This window comes from Pseudopipra pipra, chromosome 3 (assembly GCF_036250125.1).
Source record: "Pseudopipra pipra isolate bDixPip1 chromosome 3, bDixPip1.hap1, whole genome shotgun sequence".
Classification (NCBI taxonomy): domain Eukaryota; kingdom Metazoa; phylum Chordata; class Aves; order Passeriformes; family Pipridae; genus Pseudopipra; species Pseudopipra pipra.
Genome location: NC_087551.1, coordinates 21,403,332 through 21,420,931, shown reverse-complemented (window position 1 = coordinate 21,420,931; position 17,600 = coordinate 21,403,332). Strand labels below are relative to the sequence as shown.

General features: G+C 36.6%; 1 protein-coding gene across 9 annotated transcripts in view; it reads right to left on the bottom strand.

Annotated features, from left to right (window-relative positions):
• USH2A (usherin) overlaps positions 1–17,600 on the bottom strand; it is a 385,399-nt gene that overhangs the window by 64,497 nt on the left and 303,302 nt on the right. For all 9 annotated transcript variants that reach the window (XR_010428978.1, XM_064648236.1, XM_064648230.1 and 6 more), the window contains 7 exons: positions 15,075–15,285; positions 14,034–14,231; positions 13,296–13,450; positions 11,300–11,498; positions 5,223–5,330; positions 4,500–4,683; positions 3,598–3,755 (listed from right to left, as the gene is read on the bottom strand). Coding sequence is in view for 8 of the 9 variants with exons in the window: in XM_064648236.1 (XP_064504306.1) it covers positions 3,598–3,755; positions 4,500–4,683; positions 5,223–5,330; positions 11,300–11,498; positions 13,296–13,450; positions 14,034–14,231; positions 15,075–15,285 (1,213 nt within the window). In the remaining variant the exon portion in view is untranslated. The remainder of the gene's footprint in view (positions 1–3,597; positions 3,756–4,499; positions 4,684–5,222; positions 5,331–11,299; positions 11,499–13,295; positions 13,451–14,033; positions 14,232–15,074; positions 15,286–17,600) is intronic.

The window sequence follows — 17,600 nt, the reverse complement described above, 5'->3', positions numbered from 1 at the left end:
CTGACTGTTTCAAGATGCAGAACTGGGGATATTGAGCTTGAAAAGCTTGTCTTACAGGGAGGTGGAACAAACAGTAATTTACACAAGAAAACAAAAATGAGAAAATGTAACACTGGCTTAGCAAAAGTCAGATTTTTTAGACCACCAATAAGGAAGGAACCAGGTTAGCTGAGCAAGCTAAGTGACAAATAAATGGCATTCAGTTACCATGCTTGATCCCAAGAATAAAGTAGGAATCCAGATGTTACTCAACTTTCATTCTAATTGATAAGCAGACCCAGAGGTGGATAAAGTAGAGTGTTACAGCATGATGAAGAAGAAGACATTTTAATCCAGATGATCATTAACATATGAAGCAAATAAATTAGGAGCAGAGGACAGGATCCTCTTTTGAGCATGTTCAACTTTCATGTTATCACCAGCACTGAAGACACCTAGAAGAATCAGGCCCCCAGTGATGACCAGAGGTGGTGTCAATGAGATAGAATGCAGGATGGCTACCTGCCTACCTATCAATAACATTTATGGATATACCTTGGGGAAATTGTGTGGTGTTTTTTTTTTCCATTCAGCTTTTCTGCTTCTATCTGTGGCACTAATAGTTGTTCTATAATTGTAACATATCCTTCCATAGCGTATCAGTGAAATGTACCGTACATTTGAGGTCTGTGCACTGAGGCAATGCAACACAAGATAATGGGATACCTATTTCAGAAAATAAAGTCCTATTTTCCATAGTGAGTGAGGTGTGTCAAATATTTTTTTTTCTGAATCCATCACTTTAACCACTACTGGGCCACCTTGCTATTTAGCTAAGTCAGGAGTTTTGAAACGCTACGTATCTATAAAGTCATAAGGTTTAGATATATTACAGATGCTGAAACATTATAATTAAAACCATTCAACAGGAAGGTCTGTGTAATATGATGTGTCCATAATTAATCTTGAGGGTGATTATTTGAACCAAATTTATTACAGTAGATAAGATAGAATGCCAAAGCATCCTTGATATCGATAGACAGGAAGACACTATGAACAAATACCCTCTCATCAAAACTCGGTTAATTAAAAACACTTTTTTGTCACGGAGTCTATACCAGTGAAAACAACTGTTTCATCCAAGAGTGACTGCCAAACCTTACAATCCTTATAAGTAAAGCTGCATTCTGGGTTTATAAGGAAAACCTATATTATTTCAATACAGCCTATTGTGAAACAAGGATTCATTCACAGAAAAAAATAAATCAGAAAAAAATAGTTACTCTGTGCACAATGACATAAACAAGGATAATAAGCTGTAGACTCTTTAGGCTAATCCTACGAAGCTGGGGATGTATGTGGCCCTAGACAACTGTATGAATAGAACATGTTAACAGGATCTCTGCCATTCCAAAAGGTCACAATTTACAGACTAAACCTCCACCTGCACCTTCCACAGTCTTCCTTTTAGGGGAAAAAAAATCATTAGACTGAGCATGATACAGGACTATGAAGGGTCAGGAATTAATTTCCTAGCTTCTGCATATAACTACGCTTCCTCACACAGTTTTTCGTAGCATTAGTAGGACTAGTAGCATTAATAGCTTTCAGTAACATTTCCCTGCTGTTAGTACTCTTCATTCCTGTAAGATCAGCTAGCGGCCCTGAGGTGCTATAATAAAATGAATAGTAAGATTTGCTTTCCTGTCATTTTCTTGACTAAGAAGAAAGTGAACTCCATCCCAGTTAAAATCAGGACAATACCCAACGGAGGCACTGTATGAAAAACAATCCCTTATGTATATTTAAAAACTTAAATAATTGGCTCCACAACAAGAAGGCAGAGAGAAAGGGTCCTGTGCAGGGCCAGGACTTGATGATCCCTGTGGGTCCCTTCCAACTCAGCATATTCTGTGGTTCTGTAAAGTCATAAAATATCCATGGAAGTGAGATAAGTGTTCAAGGTGCATCTCAGTATCTGGGAAGAATGACATGGGCCTTCCTCAACTGAGGAGAATGATTCCTACAGACATCAACCCTGCATCTTCTATAGAGCCATAATGTCCAGCCTCCTCCTCACCCCTCTCATTGTGTGATTTCAGGAATACATGAACCTTTGTATGCATAATCTTGATTGCAATATAACCAAATGTGCTACACAAAACCTCATTCTCTTTGCAGGCTTCTAACCTAGTGCAAGTAACAGGAATTTAAGCAGTTGGAAAAGGTCTAGAACAAGGACAAGATTTTCTGGGAAACATCCCATGCTTCACAAGCATATGCTATTCCAGTACATTCTTATGTTTTAAATCTATTTAAAATGTTGCTGAATATTTTGTACTTTAAATTATATTTATTATCAAAACTATAATACAGCATGAGTCACTTTCCAATAAAGCCAACTGTAGATTATATGCCATTTGAATTCACCTGCCTTCTGCTGGGTTCTAAATCCTTTCAGGCAGTAGGGGAAAAAGTTTAATTTAAGATTTTAATCTTTTTCATATATTATAGCATTTCTATAATGGATTTTGTGCTTCTGAAAACTAAAAGATTGACAGCTCAGGGTATTATAGATTTATTAATCATTGCTTAAATGGGTAGGGGGAATGCTGCTAAGCACTGCAACAATACTTGCGATCCCAGCCTTGAAGGCAAAATATTTTTTCTAGGTGACTTTATTTTTAATGCCAATTGACTCTACTGTGACTGCTATGCAAGGATAGAACATCTTAATTAATTAGAAAGAGGAGACATTAAAAAATTCCATGAGTTCATTGATAAAACACATGTGGTTATTATTGCAATATGCAAACATCTGGTTTCTAAAAAAAAATGACCTCATTTTAACTGACAAATTCCTAATATCTACAAACTGGTAGACACCTTGATGGAGATGAACTAGAGAAAAAATTATTAATTTACAATGCTCTGATTGTCCCACAGTAACTACAGCATATAATTTTTATAACATCAGTAAAGTACACCAATCACTTAAGCTATAATCTATATTAGTGAAACAGAACACAGTTTCTCATATAGAAAAATGCTATTTTTCAATTATTCCTTCTTAGCCTACCTCTGTGGCAGGCCAAGACCACCTGGTCATGTTCAGGAGAAGAGTAACTAGAGGAAAAACATTTCTGGACCTTTGCTGACCCACCATCCTGCAAGGTAACAGATCCATATAACACTATTGTCCTTGGGCAAATAAAATTTACTCAATCAGGTCAAAACTAGCACAGGATCTCTTTGTCACAAAACTTAAAATGTTGTCAGGTTTCTCTGGTGATAACTCAGGTTAGTCTGAACAGAGGAGAAATTGTGTTCTTTCCTTAATACTTGCACTCAAAAATAGTTTACAAGACCAAATTAAAATACAGGGTTTTGGTAAACTAAACCTCACAATGCCCATGTCAAGTATCTAGGTCAATATTATTAAAATAATATGTCTCTAGGATACAGCAGCTTTAGATTACTGGCTATTTAAATCATACAAATACTAACACCAAATATGAAAACCAAAAATATCAGAATGATTCAGCTGCCTACCTGATTATACTAATTTTTCCATCCTTTTCTTTTGCTACAAAGTACTACATAGAAATATGATTTTACCTGGCACATCCCAAGCTAGAAATATAGAATATGCATCAATTACTGTGACATTATATGGGACATGAATTTTCTCTGGTGTTCCTACTGGTGTTTGTATAATGTATTTATCACTGGTGTTGCTGCCACCCCAAGTGCTGGCTTCCAGCTGGTAAACATATCTGCACAAACACAAAAAGATGAGTAGACACTGTGGTTAGAAGCTTTAGGCATATCAGTATCAGAACATTTCCATTTTCACCAATTTAAAGCAAATAGACTATACAAAGAGTATTACAAATACTGCATTAGTGATGATTTTCACCTTTAATTTTCTTAATTTGAGAAAAGTAACTACTTAGAATAATTATGATAGAGTCATAGATACTAATACTATAATAAAAGTAGTAATACTAAATAGTATAGTAAATACTAACACAGAAATTCACATTGGCTTATATAAGAGAGAGAAGTATTGACTCAAAAAGTGTCAAAACCAATTTCAGAATAACCTCTATAAAAATATGAGCAGCCACTTTTGACCCTGTATGTTCAATATGCACTGAAACATTATATACCATGTGCAGGGCTGTTTGTCACATAAACCCTGAAATTTTCTGAAGTATATTTCCTGAGAAAAACCCCCCCTACCAATGAGCTACCAACAACCAGCCAAGAAAAAAAATAAAAAGTTTCACTTCTTTGAATTAGAATTACCTATTCTCAGAAAAGGAAAAATGATTAAGGTCTTTCCAACACTTGGAAGCCTCCTTAAAAGTGCTCTACCAATTTTCAGTAATTAAGTAATATTGTAAGAGAGTTTTCTTTTGTTCAGAGTAACTTATATTTTGTACATTTCACTAACATGGGTACGTATGTTTTTCAATGCCTTTCAGCTATTATGAGTGCTCTTTAACATGCCTTACCTACTATTGGGCTGCAGGTTAACATCTGTGAAATTCAGGTCTGTACTGCCACCCAGGAAAATCTGCTCTCCATCACGAAATAATCGATAATGAGTAATGAGTCCATTGGGTTTCTCTGGTTCACTCCAGTACATTTCCACTTCTGTTGAGCTGACTATGATATGATGAGGTTTTGGCCATACTCCTATTAACATCACAATGACACTATTTTAATTTTATGACAGAAACATAAAGGGGTTTTTTTCCTTTCCCACAGTTTGCGCTGTTGTTTTGAGCAATGTAATGAAAACATAAAACACTGCCAGGGAGAATGACAGAATTTAACACATTTCCTCTATTTATCCTATAACAAATGCAACCAATTAGACAAGGTAGAGATTAATGGAGAACAAGGCCAAAGGCTGCAGCCTTTATATGCCCAGTTGTCTCTGCATATTTATTTGTGCTTTAAAAAACACGCATCTGTTAATTTTAACCTCGTTAACTTAAAGAGGAGCTTGGGGAAATTTTCACAAAAAGAAAGTAGAAATGCAGTGCCAGGCAGTCAGTGTATAGAGTGTGGTAAGATACAGATACTCCAAGAGAGATAGATCCTCTTGTGTAAATTTATACATGATAGCTTGATGGATGATAGTGGAGTTCTGCATCTTGTTAAACCATCAGAAAATACAAGTCAGTATGACCATCTCTTTGCAGTTCTATAAGAACGTCTTTTTCCCTTACCATGAGGAGCAGCTTGTAAAGTTTGACCTGAAAGTGGTTGGCTAGAAGCACACCCAGCAGATGTGCATGCAGTAAGCATGAAGCTGTAATTAGTGTATGGCTGCAGACCTAGAAAGAGCAAAAAGAGATTAGGCTGAGATGTTGACATCAGTTAACAAGAACTATATCACTACACAGAAAGTTACTGGGCTTAAAGTTAACTTTTACTATTTTTGCCAAACAAAATAGGAACCATTCTTATATTACATTTGAACAATACTAAAATGGTGAATTTTTGATAAGTTAGGTATATATTCTCTACTGCTTTAAAAGACCCAAAAAACCAATTCAGATTAAATGTCTGTCTGTGCTGCAATGGATCTATGGATGTCCCTCATACAGACATATTTGAACTAAAATCAAAAAAACTTAGATGGCACTTGCAGCACAGATAAACACCTGAAAGTGTAATTTCTTAGAGTTTCAGACTTGAAAAGCTGAATAGCCTGTAATGTTTAGAAAATTTATTACAAATACATTTGCAACAATGAGAATATAATTAAATACTCTCTTACTTGTACATGTAACCTTCTACTATATTGCAAACAAGTCCAAAGATACTCCTTCCCCTTTCCCACCCTCTATTTGTTCTTTTTCCACTCTATTTTTTTCCACTATGTTATAAGACTTTACTAGCAATGCTATAAAGCACTAAGAAGCCAGACTGACAACCAAGCCCTCATTACAAGATATTAATTTTAGTTACTTATAATTTTTAAACTATTTTTTACAGCTCAAACCTCGTATTCTAATCCTTGAATGAGACTAAAACAGAATATATTGCTTTAACTTTTCCTTGGAAATTTTCAAACATCCTTGTGCTGTGTGTTAATGACCAGATTTGACATCAAGTTGCCTGCAGCTTAAGAATCTGACTTCAGGACTCCTCATAAAATTGCACTCATAATTTGGCTAAGATACTAAGCTTTTAGAACAGCCAATTCTGTGCACCCATTAAAGGATTCTTACAGTTAAATTGTTAAAGATGCAGACTCTATGAGCCTATCTTGAACACCTCAGAGCTCAGCTTTAACTGCTGATCAGCCTGTCTCACAGAGCATGCTCCATCCCAGAATACAGCAACTTTGCTAAACTACTCTTTTGGGTATTTCTCAAAACTGATCTTAAAGATATTACCAGGCACAACCACTGAAAACCTCTCTCTTGCATGTTCAAGGACCCTCTTGTTAGCACCTCATAATACTTTAAAAAAAGTTCCTGTTCCTGGATGCAAAGGATACAAACAGTAGGAGAAGAAGAAGGAAATTATACAGAAAAAATCTTTGAAAATATTAAAATTACAAAACTGAACACTCATAAACTAGAGAATCCCGGTGCCAGGACATTGTACAATAGGTTTTGGTCCCCTTTTGTACACAGGCTTTGTAGCACAGTCCTTTCTAAAACTGCCTCCAGCATGTGGTCTCTGGCCTAACTAATTGTACATAATTGGAGACTTTTCTTGCAGTGTCCACGAGATGCTTTACTAACACCAACTAGCTGAGCATTCCAAATGGCTTTATACAGTACCAGAACAAAAAAAAAAATCCAACCAACCAACCAAAAAAACACACAGACTCAAAAAAATAAACAAACCAGAAAGATTTCTCTCTCAGAGCCAGGATGTTGACTCAAAGAGACTGAGAGAAACAAAAATCTCCCTGGACCTGCCAGAAGGCCATTTGGGATGCCTGGTGTTATGCAAAACGTCATATATCCAAGGACAACTGGTGCCTTCAACTGCAGCTCCGAGGGCTCAGGAAATTTGGGTCTCGGGCAGGGTGTCCAGAAAATGAAGAAGACATGGTTGTGACAAACTATGAAAGCTTGAGATGTGCCTTACTCAGTACCACATCCTGAACAAATATGAATGCCCTGCCATTCCCTTTGGTGGTCCCTGCCACCAGCCTCTCAGCGATTCATGTTTGATCTCTCTGGGTTGGCACCATCCCTATTGCCTCCCTCGCTGTGCTCCATGTTCCAATTTTCATGCCTCCTTGACTTCTGCCAAGCAGAAAGGAAATGTAGCTCCGGGCAGATGCAGAATTAGGCCCATCTACACTGAGACTCCCAGAAGGAATAAATCTACCACACACAGCCAAAGCTGAGGCAGCAGTCCTCCATATAGGAGCTTCATTTCATTCCTCCCTGAAAGAGGCAGTAACCCTATGTACAAATGACTGTACTTCTGTGTAATGCAGATTGCTTGTGTGAAAGAAGCTGAATTAGGATTATACAGGTCAATTCATATGTATTATGTGGGTCATTTTTTAAATCCATGGCTTTGTGGCCTTAATAACGTACTTTTGATTTAACTCCTGTGTCTAAATGAAATTATTTCAAGAACAATGCAATTCTGCAACAAGAGAAAAGTCTGGGCAATATATTTGTTTATAAACAAATCCTTGCTTACACCCAGTACCAAAATATTTTAATTAAAATATATTCCAAACAAACAGAGTAAAAGAAGAAGCAACAATTCTGTAGAAAGGTAAATATGGAATGGAAGACATGCAGGCTGCTTAACAAATTGAACAACATGTGAAGGAGAGAAAATAAAGAGATGACTCAGAGAGACAGCCCTGGCTGTAACCTAATCATGAACTGGAAGAGAAGAAAAATCATCTGAACACTGCGTATAAAAGTAAGGAGGGAGAAAATGACAGTTGCAGACTAGAGAGAGGCAAAGGCATGGAGGGAAGCCAAGTATTTAACATTTCAGGATAGAAAAGATTACTGTGGCAACAAATTACTTGAATTCCCCTAAAGGGAGTCATGTTCACTTTTAAAGGAAACATGCATAATAAAGCAATACTCATTTACAACTACACTTTAAAGAGAAAAATGAGCATTAAAGAAAGAGCACATGGTTTCACTAAATTTATTGGTGAAATTCTGATAACTGAAATTCTAGCCATACATGAAGCAGTCACAGCAGATTTTATCTAAATTATTAAAGCTTTGCATTAAACACCTTGTCTTATGAATGCTTTGGAAAGCTCTGTGCAAATCTATGTATGTGATTGATAATAAAAATAACAAGTAATATAATCTTGAAACATAAACAGCATTTTGCTTTTCCAATGTCTCTACTTGATTGTTCACTGGAGGACACTTCCCCCCTCTTTTTGTTTTTCGGTCTAATATTGTAGGGGAGGTTTAATCCTTTTTTTTTTTATTTTTTTTTAATTTTTTTTTTGGTCAACTTAGCAGTCTATTTTGTTATTGCAGCATTTGTCATTTGCCAAAAGACTGTGAAATAGTCAGGTTTTTTAAGAATGCGTTGTTCTATTAGCTAAATCAATTCCTTCTGATACTGTTTGTCTCCATTTGTGGGTATGGCTCCAGCAAGGTCAGTAATTAGCTCCCAGGATAACGCTCCAGGGCCCTGCCGTGGGAATTTTACTCAGGAGGATGTCAGATTGTTGACCACAGCCTCACACAACCCCTCTACCCCCAAGAATTTCCTTTAGATAAATATTATTAATGATTCAGTGCTGCATATGGAGATAGACTTGACCAGTGACAACATTTTGATATCTCTTCTGTTTTCATTACCCTGAATGAAGAATACATTCAGATGAAAGAATTTCAAACTATTCAGTCATAAAGTATTCTTAATTTTATTTCTTTCACTAAAATAAACATCAAAGATCTTCCTTGGCTTTTACCTAAAAATGACTGTTCCTATGAATCATTAAGAAAGCCTCTTACTCAGGATATTATCTTTACTGTATCAAAAAGGGGGAGTTGAGGAGAATCTTTGCTATGAACCCACCTGCTGCTGCTGAAGAGGGCACTCTTGGCTTTCTTTTACAATTCCCCTAATTATTTTCCTCATTCTTACCCTCTGCCTGGCCCCACTGCACAGCATTAGCAGGCCCATTTGTAAAGTAGTAGTAACACAAAGTGAAACAATGCCATAACTGTCATCCAAATTGTTCTGTACAGGGTAGTGGAAGTGTTCAGTAATAAATGATATAAAAAGGTCTTTTATTGACAAGCTGCCATGTGCTGTTTGCATTAGAGAATATGAGAAGATGATGGCTGCTGCCCCTAGGTCCCAGTGGCATTCAACTCAGTGAGATAGCAGAAAATGCTTCAGTTTGCTTAAAGCATTGATAACACCTCTAAATAATTAACTGAGGACTTCCTGTCTTCAATTACTTAATGCTTTTTTTAACATCTTGAGAGGATTATAAGCAATTTATGGATTTCACATGATGAGCACATTCACCGCTATTCCCACAAAGCATTTGTGGGATCATGTTTCCAAAGCTTTGATGTAATTAAAAATAAGCAGCAAGACAATGGTGCAGTGGCAAGGTGCTCGCCTTCTCGTCTGTTATTTGCGAGACCCTAGATTCAAAGTCTCAAGAAATACTAATGCTACAGCTTCATTAATGTTCAACTGTTGCTCAGGGAAAAGCAGACAATTTTGGAAAAAAAAAAAAAAAGAAAAAAAGGAAGATGGGAAAATCGAAACATAGATCCACAGGGAATACGACAAACAGTTCAAACATTATAAGAAGTAAATTTGATTCTTTTATTGTATTCTTTTAATTTAGAAAGCAATAACTATCCACATTGCTAAATCACTGTCATGAATTCCACATCATTACCCAAGGAAGCTCCTGGAGAAAAAAGCAAAAGATTTGATTATGACTGTCAGGAGGAATGATCACTTATTTCGCTCCTGGCTTAGCATGGCAGCATTGGACAATGGCTTAACAGAACAGGCACACAAAAGGAAAAAAGATCCTTGTTTCTTAGGAATAAATTTCATTTCCTCTCACTTCCAAATGGTAAGAAAACTAGTACTGTTTGCATTACAATGAAGATATGACTGCCTTGTGGAAGCAGAAGTATTTTTCAGTAGGTTCGATAAATCATGCCTTGTTGGTAGGTTGGTACTATAAACTCACAACAGCAATTCTAAAACATGTACCACCACCTGGCATACTCTAACTAATATCTCATGTCCAGGAGCACTGAATATGGAGACAGGAGTAATACGCTGTTGATGAATTTCACACTTGAGCATGACATTGTCAAAGAGGAACAGCAATCTTACTCTTCTGTGAGTGACTACAGCAGAGACAAATTCTTTTAAAGCACGAAGGGATCCACTCTGACTCAGGACTCATGCTTTGAGGGGTGGTTGAGAATGCCAGATATGCTCTAGAGGATTTATGTGCCCTAAGTCAACTTCTATTCTTTGGCTGGCTGTCATATGGTACGTATAACACATGAATCTTGAAACTTCCTATTAGCGTGGAAGAAAAAAAAAAAGGAAAAAATAATGCATTTGTGAGATACAAAAACTTGATGAGCAACCTGAGGTCAAAGAGTGAAAAAAAGATATCCCATAATGTTTATGTTTATGGCCTATGTCCAACAGAAATATTTCTAAGAATAACTTTGCTTCAGTGTAACATGCAAAAATAACTTAAAATTGAATATGTAAAAATAATACATTTGAGGTCTGAGTCAAACCTTCCCCCAAAATCCCTTAACTAAAGCTTCTTTCAACAAGTATTGAAAAAATGGTTATAAGCAATATATAAGATCATAAACAAAATTCAGGATCTTTCCTGTTCTGTCTTCCTTTCCTTTTTATTATTTCAGGCATAAAATACTGGATCCTTCTCACTCCCACATTGCTACACATTCACAACTGCATTATTGCACATCAGTGATGTTAAAAGAGAGAGTTGAATCTGTATGAAGGGACGGCAAGCCTACACAGAATATCTGAGTCCTTGACCACACCATAAGGATTGCATCTTCAATTGAGCTGGATAGATTTATTTTAAAATTTTGAAATTAAATCTATTAATATTTTAACAAACAGCAGCTAGAAATGAAAGAGATTGAAAAAAAAAAATTAAGATGTGTATAGTCATGATAAAGCATTCCAAACTGTGCACAGTACTGGGGATTTAAAAGTTACTGACAAGTGGCTTTTTTAATATATTAATACAGTCTTATATCTTAAGGACAGGACATTAGCCTGTCAAAGAGCTCTGCCTCCTTACCTGATACTGTGTGTTGCATTCTGCCTGCAGCATCAGTGTATATAAGTCCTTTCCCTACTTGACTGATCTGGTACTCTCTGATGATACCATTTGGTTTCTTGGGTGCAATCCAGCTTAAATGTAATGCTGTTGAGTTCAGAGCACTGACGTCTGGTGGCTGAACACTCTCTGGGACTCCTTGGACAGTGACTGCAACTACCTGAAGACATATGAATTAAACAGCAATTTAATGTAATAGTACACTAGATACCATGATCAATGAGAATGTCACTTTTGTTTTAAAATGTTGTTTGGGCTGGCATATCATTACCAAGGGTCTGGAGAACTAGTTACTTTTTTCCTCCTTTTTCACAATGAAATCTGACCTTGAATACATTACATAAGTCTATGTCTACAATTTATCACAACAGGTTCACTATGTTTTAGCTGCAGTGTATGGCACAGGGTGAAACAACAGAAACTGTATTGCTTGAAAACTCTTGATAACTCTCTTCCATATGGTTTGTCAGTGTCTCTGCATTTTAACTGCCTGATTTCATATATTTTAAGCACCAGTAAATAAGCCTCCATATATCCCATGCAATCTGAACTCTATTGTAGTTATTTGCAACTCCATACTTTTTTAAGGAAGCTAAAGAGTTTGAAAGATAGAATAACTTTGCACTTGTTAAGTTCTTTCTATAAAAAAAGGAAAAAGCTAATTTTCTATTGACACATCTCCACCATCACCTACAGAAGAGGCATCTCCAAATTATACCAGTTTAATAAGTGAGTCAGACCGTTTTCTCTTTGAGAATCACTTTTCTTTTTCTGTTATTACCACCATAAAGTATTTATATTATGCTGTAAATACAAAATGTGCCCTCTATAATATATTGTCTTAGTGCATTTGGTGGAATCAGTCCCTACTTGCAGACTTCAGTGTTTGCAACAGTAAACTCCTTAATTATAGGCTAGTGATATAAGCAGGATTTATTATCTTGGGTTGATGGTTGCAGCAACTGTGCCTACATAGCTTCCAAACCACAGCTCTGGGTGCAGGCAGAGGACTATGCACCTATCTCCATCCATCTACATTAGTGTTTCTTATTTTATACTTCTGGCTGAGATTTTCATGAATATGAAAACATTTAAACACCTGCAAAAAAAATAAACTTTTAAATCCCATGTATATTATAATTACAAAGCAGAGTCATTATTCCCCACCTCTGCCCCACAGACCTTACACTTGTAGTCCTAGAAATTCATTTTCATAGAGACAAGGATAATATTGTGGAAAACAGGCTACTTAAGAAGTAATTTTTGCAAATTATGAATAAAGCAGCTACTTGACAGAATAAGAACCAGAGCTGGTTAAATAGCAATGTTGGTGAAAGGCATCCGTGATTCAAAGTGATACAAAAGGAAATGAAGCAGTGACAAAGGGAGGTAAGGGATTGTTTGCTTAAAACTGAAGTCGAGGCAGGTTGTGCACAAAGGGACATTAAAGCCTGAAGTAGGAGTGGTCATGGAAAGTCAGCAAAGGGTAATATAGTGAAAGGAGGCTCTTCCACTAGAGTGGAAAAGTAAGAAGGTTGTTGAACAAATTGATAGGCTATAACTAAAGCAGATGAACTAAGAAGTACCAATGAAGAAGAGGCTATAGACCTCCTAGTGAGAAGCAAAAATTTAATTTCCAGGCTTAGAGAAAGTGCATTTTAATATTCCTTACTCTATTCTGTCATGTACAGCTTTCTCTTTAACAAACATCAGTTCCTACAGTGCAATTTCAGCTTTGCCAAGACTGAGATACTGCTTTCTTCCTCCGTTTGCTTGTATCAACATTGGGTTCCAAATAATCATCTGTCAGTAGTTGAACCCAAATAAGATTATTGATGCTTTTTACTTACTCAATAATCAGCGTGTCTTCAAATTACACCTTTCCAAAAGCATTTTTACGTTACCACACTGGCTAATAAAATTCTGGCCCCAGTTCCATAAAGACCAATTCACTAACCTTGCTGCTGTCTGTGCAACCAGCAACAGTGCAGGCTCGCAGTTGGTATGAATATTCTTGGTATGGCTGGATACCACTTGTGTCTGTGAAGCTCATTTCTGTTCCTCGAAAATACTCAATTCCATTTCGGAGAATGATATAGTGAATAATGAGACCTATTGCAGAAAGAGAGTTTTTCCTTTGGTTAGCTTAGTAATCCTGTGTGATGGTAGAATAACCTACCCTGCATACAGAAAACATTAGATGAAATAACTAACCACAGTAAGAGACAATCATTCTGCTTAAACGCCTAATGGCAATTACCAGATACTTTCCTCAGTATCTGTACCAGCATCTCAGTAGATCTCAGTTTTTATTAAGAGAGCTCTTCCAAGTTTCCTCACTGTTTGAAAATAATAGGCAAGATTTCCTGAAAGAAACATGAGTACCACCACCCCTATCCCCAAATCCCCACATACTTTTAAAGATCATTGCCATTTTCTGATCATATTTCCACTCTTATTATTACAACTGCTCTCAAAAGAGGACTCTTGGCACTTCATAGAGACATATGGAACTGTCTTCTGTGAAGTTGGACTCTACTCTTATTTGCAATGAAAATGGTATCAACCTAGAGCAAAATCTTCTTGCAGAGTTTGGGAATATGTATATTTCAGTGACAGGGTTTAATGTTTTGTGATTTTGGAACACTCTCAGTGGAGAGATAGAACATACACTTTTAAAAAAATATATCAGTACCATTTGGTTGAAGTGGTTCCTCCCAGTTTAGAAGTATCATGTCTTCCCGATTATCTACTTTGGCCCATTTTGGTGGACTCACACCCTGTGGCACATCTTGTTTAGTGACAGCTCTACTAGTTTCACTGACACCTCTTCCATAGCTATTCCAAGAAGCCACTCTGTACTCGTATGTGACAAAAGGTTCAAGGTCCACATCTAGAAAAGGCAAGTTACATATAGATCATCTCAGTCTTATCAAAATAAAAAATAACTAATTTTTTTTCTGCATTTAAGGACAGATAGAAATGGAAGTTGTTCCTTTAGACAAGGCCATTTTCAGATATAACAGTACTTCTATCAACTTCTTCTGAAAGCACATTTAGACATTATGTGCTCCCTAAATTTTGCTACTCATTGCATTTCTTTAAAGGTTCTGCCATGATTCACAGATTACTTCTTAAAAGAATTCTACTTCCTACAGTTCATAGAATCATAGAACAGCCTGGGTTGGAAGAGACTTTAAACACCATCTAGTTCCACTCCCTCTACCATGGGCAGGGATACTTTCCACTAGACCAAGTTGCTCCAAACCCCATTCGACCCAGCCTTTAACACTCCCAGGGATGGGACACCCACAACTTCTCTGGGGAACCTTTTCCAGTGTCTCACCACCCCCATAGTAAAGAGTTTCTTCCTAATATCTCATCCAAACCTACTCTCAGTTTAAAGTCATTCACCCTTGCCCCATCACTATCTGCCCTTGCAATAAGCCTCGTCAGCCCCCTTTAGGTACTGAACCGTGGTATAAGGTCTCCCTGGAGCTTTGTCTTCTCCAGGATGAACCACCCCAGCTCTCTCAGCCTGTCTTCACAGGAGAGGTGCTCCAGACCTCTGACAATCTTTGTGGCCCTCCTCTGGTCTTGCTCTATAAGATCGATGTCCTTCTTCACATTGCTTCACATTTGATTAGAATACCTGGTAGCACTCAGAACATCTTTTTCTCCAGAGCAAATTAAATATACCAGCAAATCACCGATCTGGTATGCCAGCTTTCCTTACCTGTAAATGAATACTGTGTTGGACTTCCTGTGTAGACAGTCTCCTCTTCAGCTGGACACACACCTGCTTCTACCTCTGTTTCTTTAGCACTCTGTGAACCTTTTATCCATGCACAGATATTCTTCCTAGGATCAAAGTCACACTTTCCACAATGTGCTGTTGCCTCCATAGATAAAGGGCAAAGGATATTAGCCTTGCATTCTTCTTTTACCTAAGGAATACACATGCAAATTTAAACGTATTTCCCATATCTTCCTTTCTTTACAAATGCTTCCATTAGTATTTCCCTATCTTTATAAAACAAAAAATTAGGCCACCACCTGGAGTGTATTTCTAGCATGTGGAAGACCCTTTCAGCCTTTGGCCTGTCTACTGCCTTTGATCATTAATGCTTTTATAATCCTTTCTAAAAGGAACAGATTTTTTTTTGTAGGATCCTTAGATGAAAGCATCAGAAATTTTAACTACTGGAAGCACAAATGGCTAGATTTGTTGAAGACAGAAGAGTCTAGAATCTATGAGAAGAGGATTTTATCCAAGAATTTGAACATTCTGTTCCTGCAAAGGCCAATATTCTGTGGCAAGTCAGTAGCAAATTCCCAGCCCCTCATGCAGCTTGCCAAGTACACAAGAGGGCTCTGTGCAAGTCCTTGGCAGCTTTCAAGGCTGAGAACTCTATCCATGGGCTCTATAAATCATGTCCTCTACCACATCACTCCTAAACAGAAGTTTTGCTGCAATAAGAGGATCTCTGCAAACATTGATGAAGATATAAGATTTAACCCATAAAGAACAATTCACAGAAACAGAAATATAACTGAACATCCAAAACTTTCCATTGAAATCCATGAAATAATATTTTTGCCAAACCATATGTTAGAGAGCAATAATTCTCATAAAATATAGCTTGTTGCAGAAAGAAATGTACTGCCATATTTGCAACAAATACTTCTGCCCTATAGGCTATAAACTTCAGAAGGAAAACCAAACAAATTATATCTAATGCTTCCTTAATTCACCTATTGAAATTAGGTTCTTAGCTGATTATGAACCAGCTAATTTAATTTCCCAAACTTGGCACTTTCACAAAAATTACGTTGTGATAGATATCAATATAGGATGTAGGATATAGATGGATTGGATTCCCATATGAAGTAGCCCCAGAGTATCTCAGACTATCAGTCCTTTTAATGTTAGTAAATCTATACATATCAGAAAGCCAGCAGTATCTCTTTTCTACTGCGGGTAAGTGAAATACAAAGCACTTCCTTTGTTTATACATTATACCTAAGGCAGGGATCTAGTGTGTTATCTACCAGAATTCATTAACTTATTCTCAGCCATTTTTTCCCTTCCATGAAGTACTAATACAATGCATTGAGGAACTGTAGCTGACTCATCACAACGCTTGGATTTTCTCTAGGAGAAAATTATTCAGTCTGAAAATGAAATGACATGAAAACCTTGACATGAAAAGGAGAAGATGTAAGAAATATTTCTATATTAACTTAGCAGATGAACAAAAAGGATACAGGAACACCTGCATATGGCGGGTTGGGGTCTATTTCACTTTACTGGCAAATTTCACAATATCTTTCTGATCTCCATATTGTAGAATTCACAATATTCAACCCTCTTTTTTTTCTCTCTCACCCACTTTCTGTCTCTCTTATTATAAATATAAAAACAATTTTATAAAAAGAATATACATATATATCCAAACAAGGTTCCCATCCTTTGAAATGTTTATTTTCTTAAACAAAAATTGTAATAACAGTTGACAAAATTTTTACAGTTTATGCATAACACCAAGATGCTAATTCTTGATGATTTCTGTTGTAGTTGCAAGACTTTGCAGCTTTGAAATTTTGGCAAAATTGTCTCATGCTGATGCCTCTAGTCACTAGGCACTCTTAGAAAAGATCAAATTAGCCTTTATAGTTTTTAGTTTACTCTGACATTAAAACAGAATGAAAATAAACAATATAATTCATTAGGCGTGAAAGGACCTATACTAGTACTGCTGAAATTTATGTCAAAATTGCCACTGGCTTTCTGTAGGATCAGGATTAAGTTCATCAAGAAGATGTCAATTGCTTTATTTTTATTTATTTTTTTTAGGGGGTTGGGAGTCATGTCCTACTGCTTGCCCAAATTGAAATGTTATAGCATTTTATACTTCAGAACTGGACAGTTCAATTTTTATTTCCACTTAAGGAACATCATCAAAAACAGTGGTCACAGAATGGAAACTGGCTATGCATGTCAGTCTTGTTAGTACGCCAGCTTTTAGCCGCTGTACTAATCTGAAGTGCTGGGCAACACTTCACAGAGGCAGCTAATCATTATTAATTCCTTTAGAATTCATTGCAATAACATCAATCATGGTGAACTCATTCGGTATTAATATGGATGTAATGTGAAAATGAATAATGCACACAAGAGTTTTTTATATTCCTATTTTAGAAAAATAGTTATGAACAGTGTATTTCTCTTTCCATCATCAAATCAGAGCTACCGAGAGAT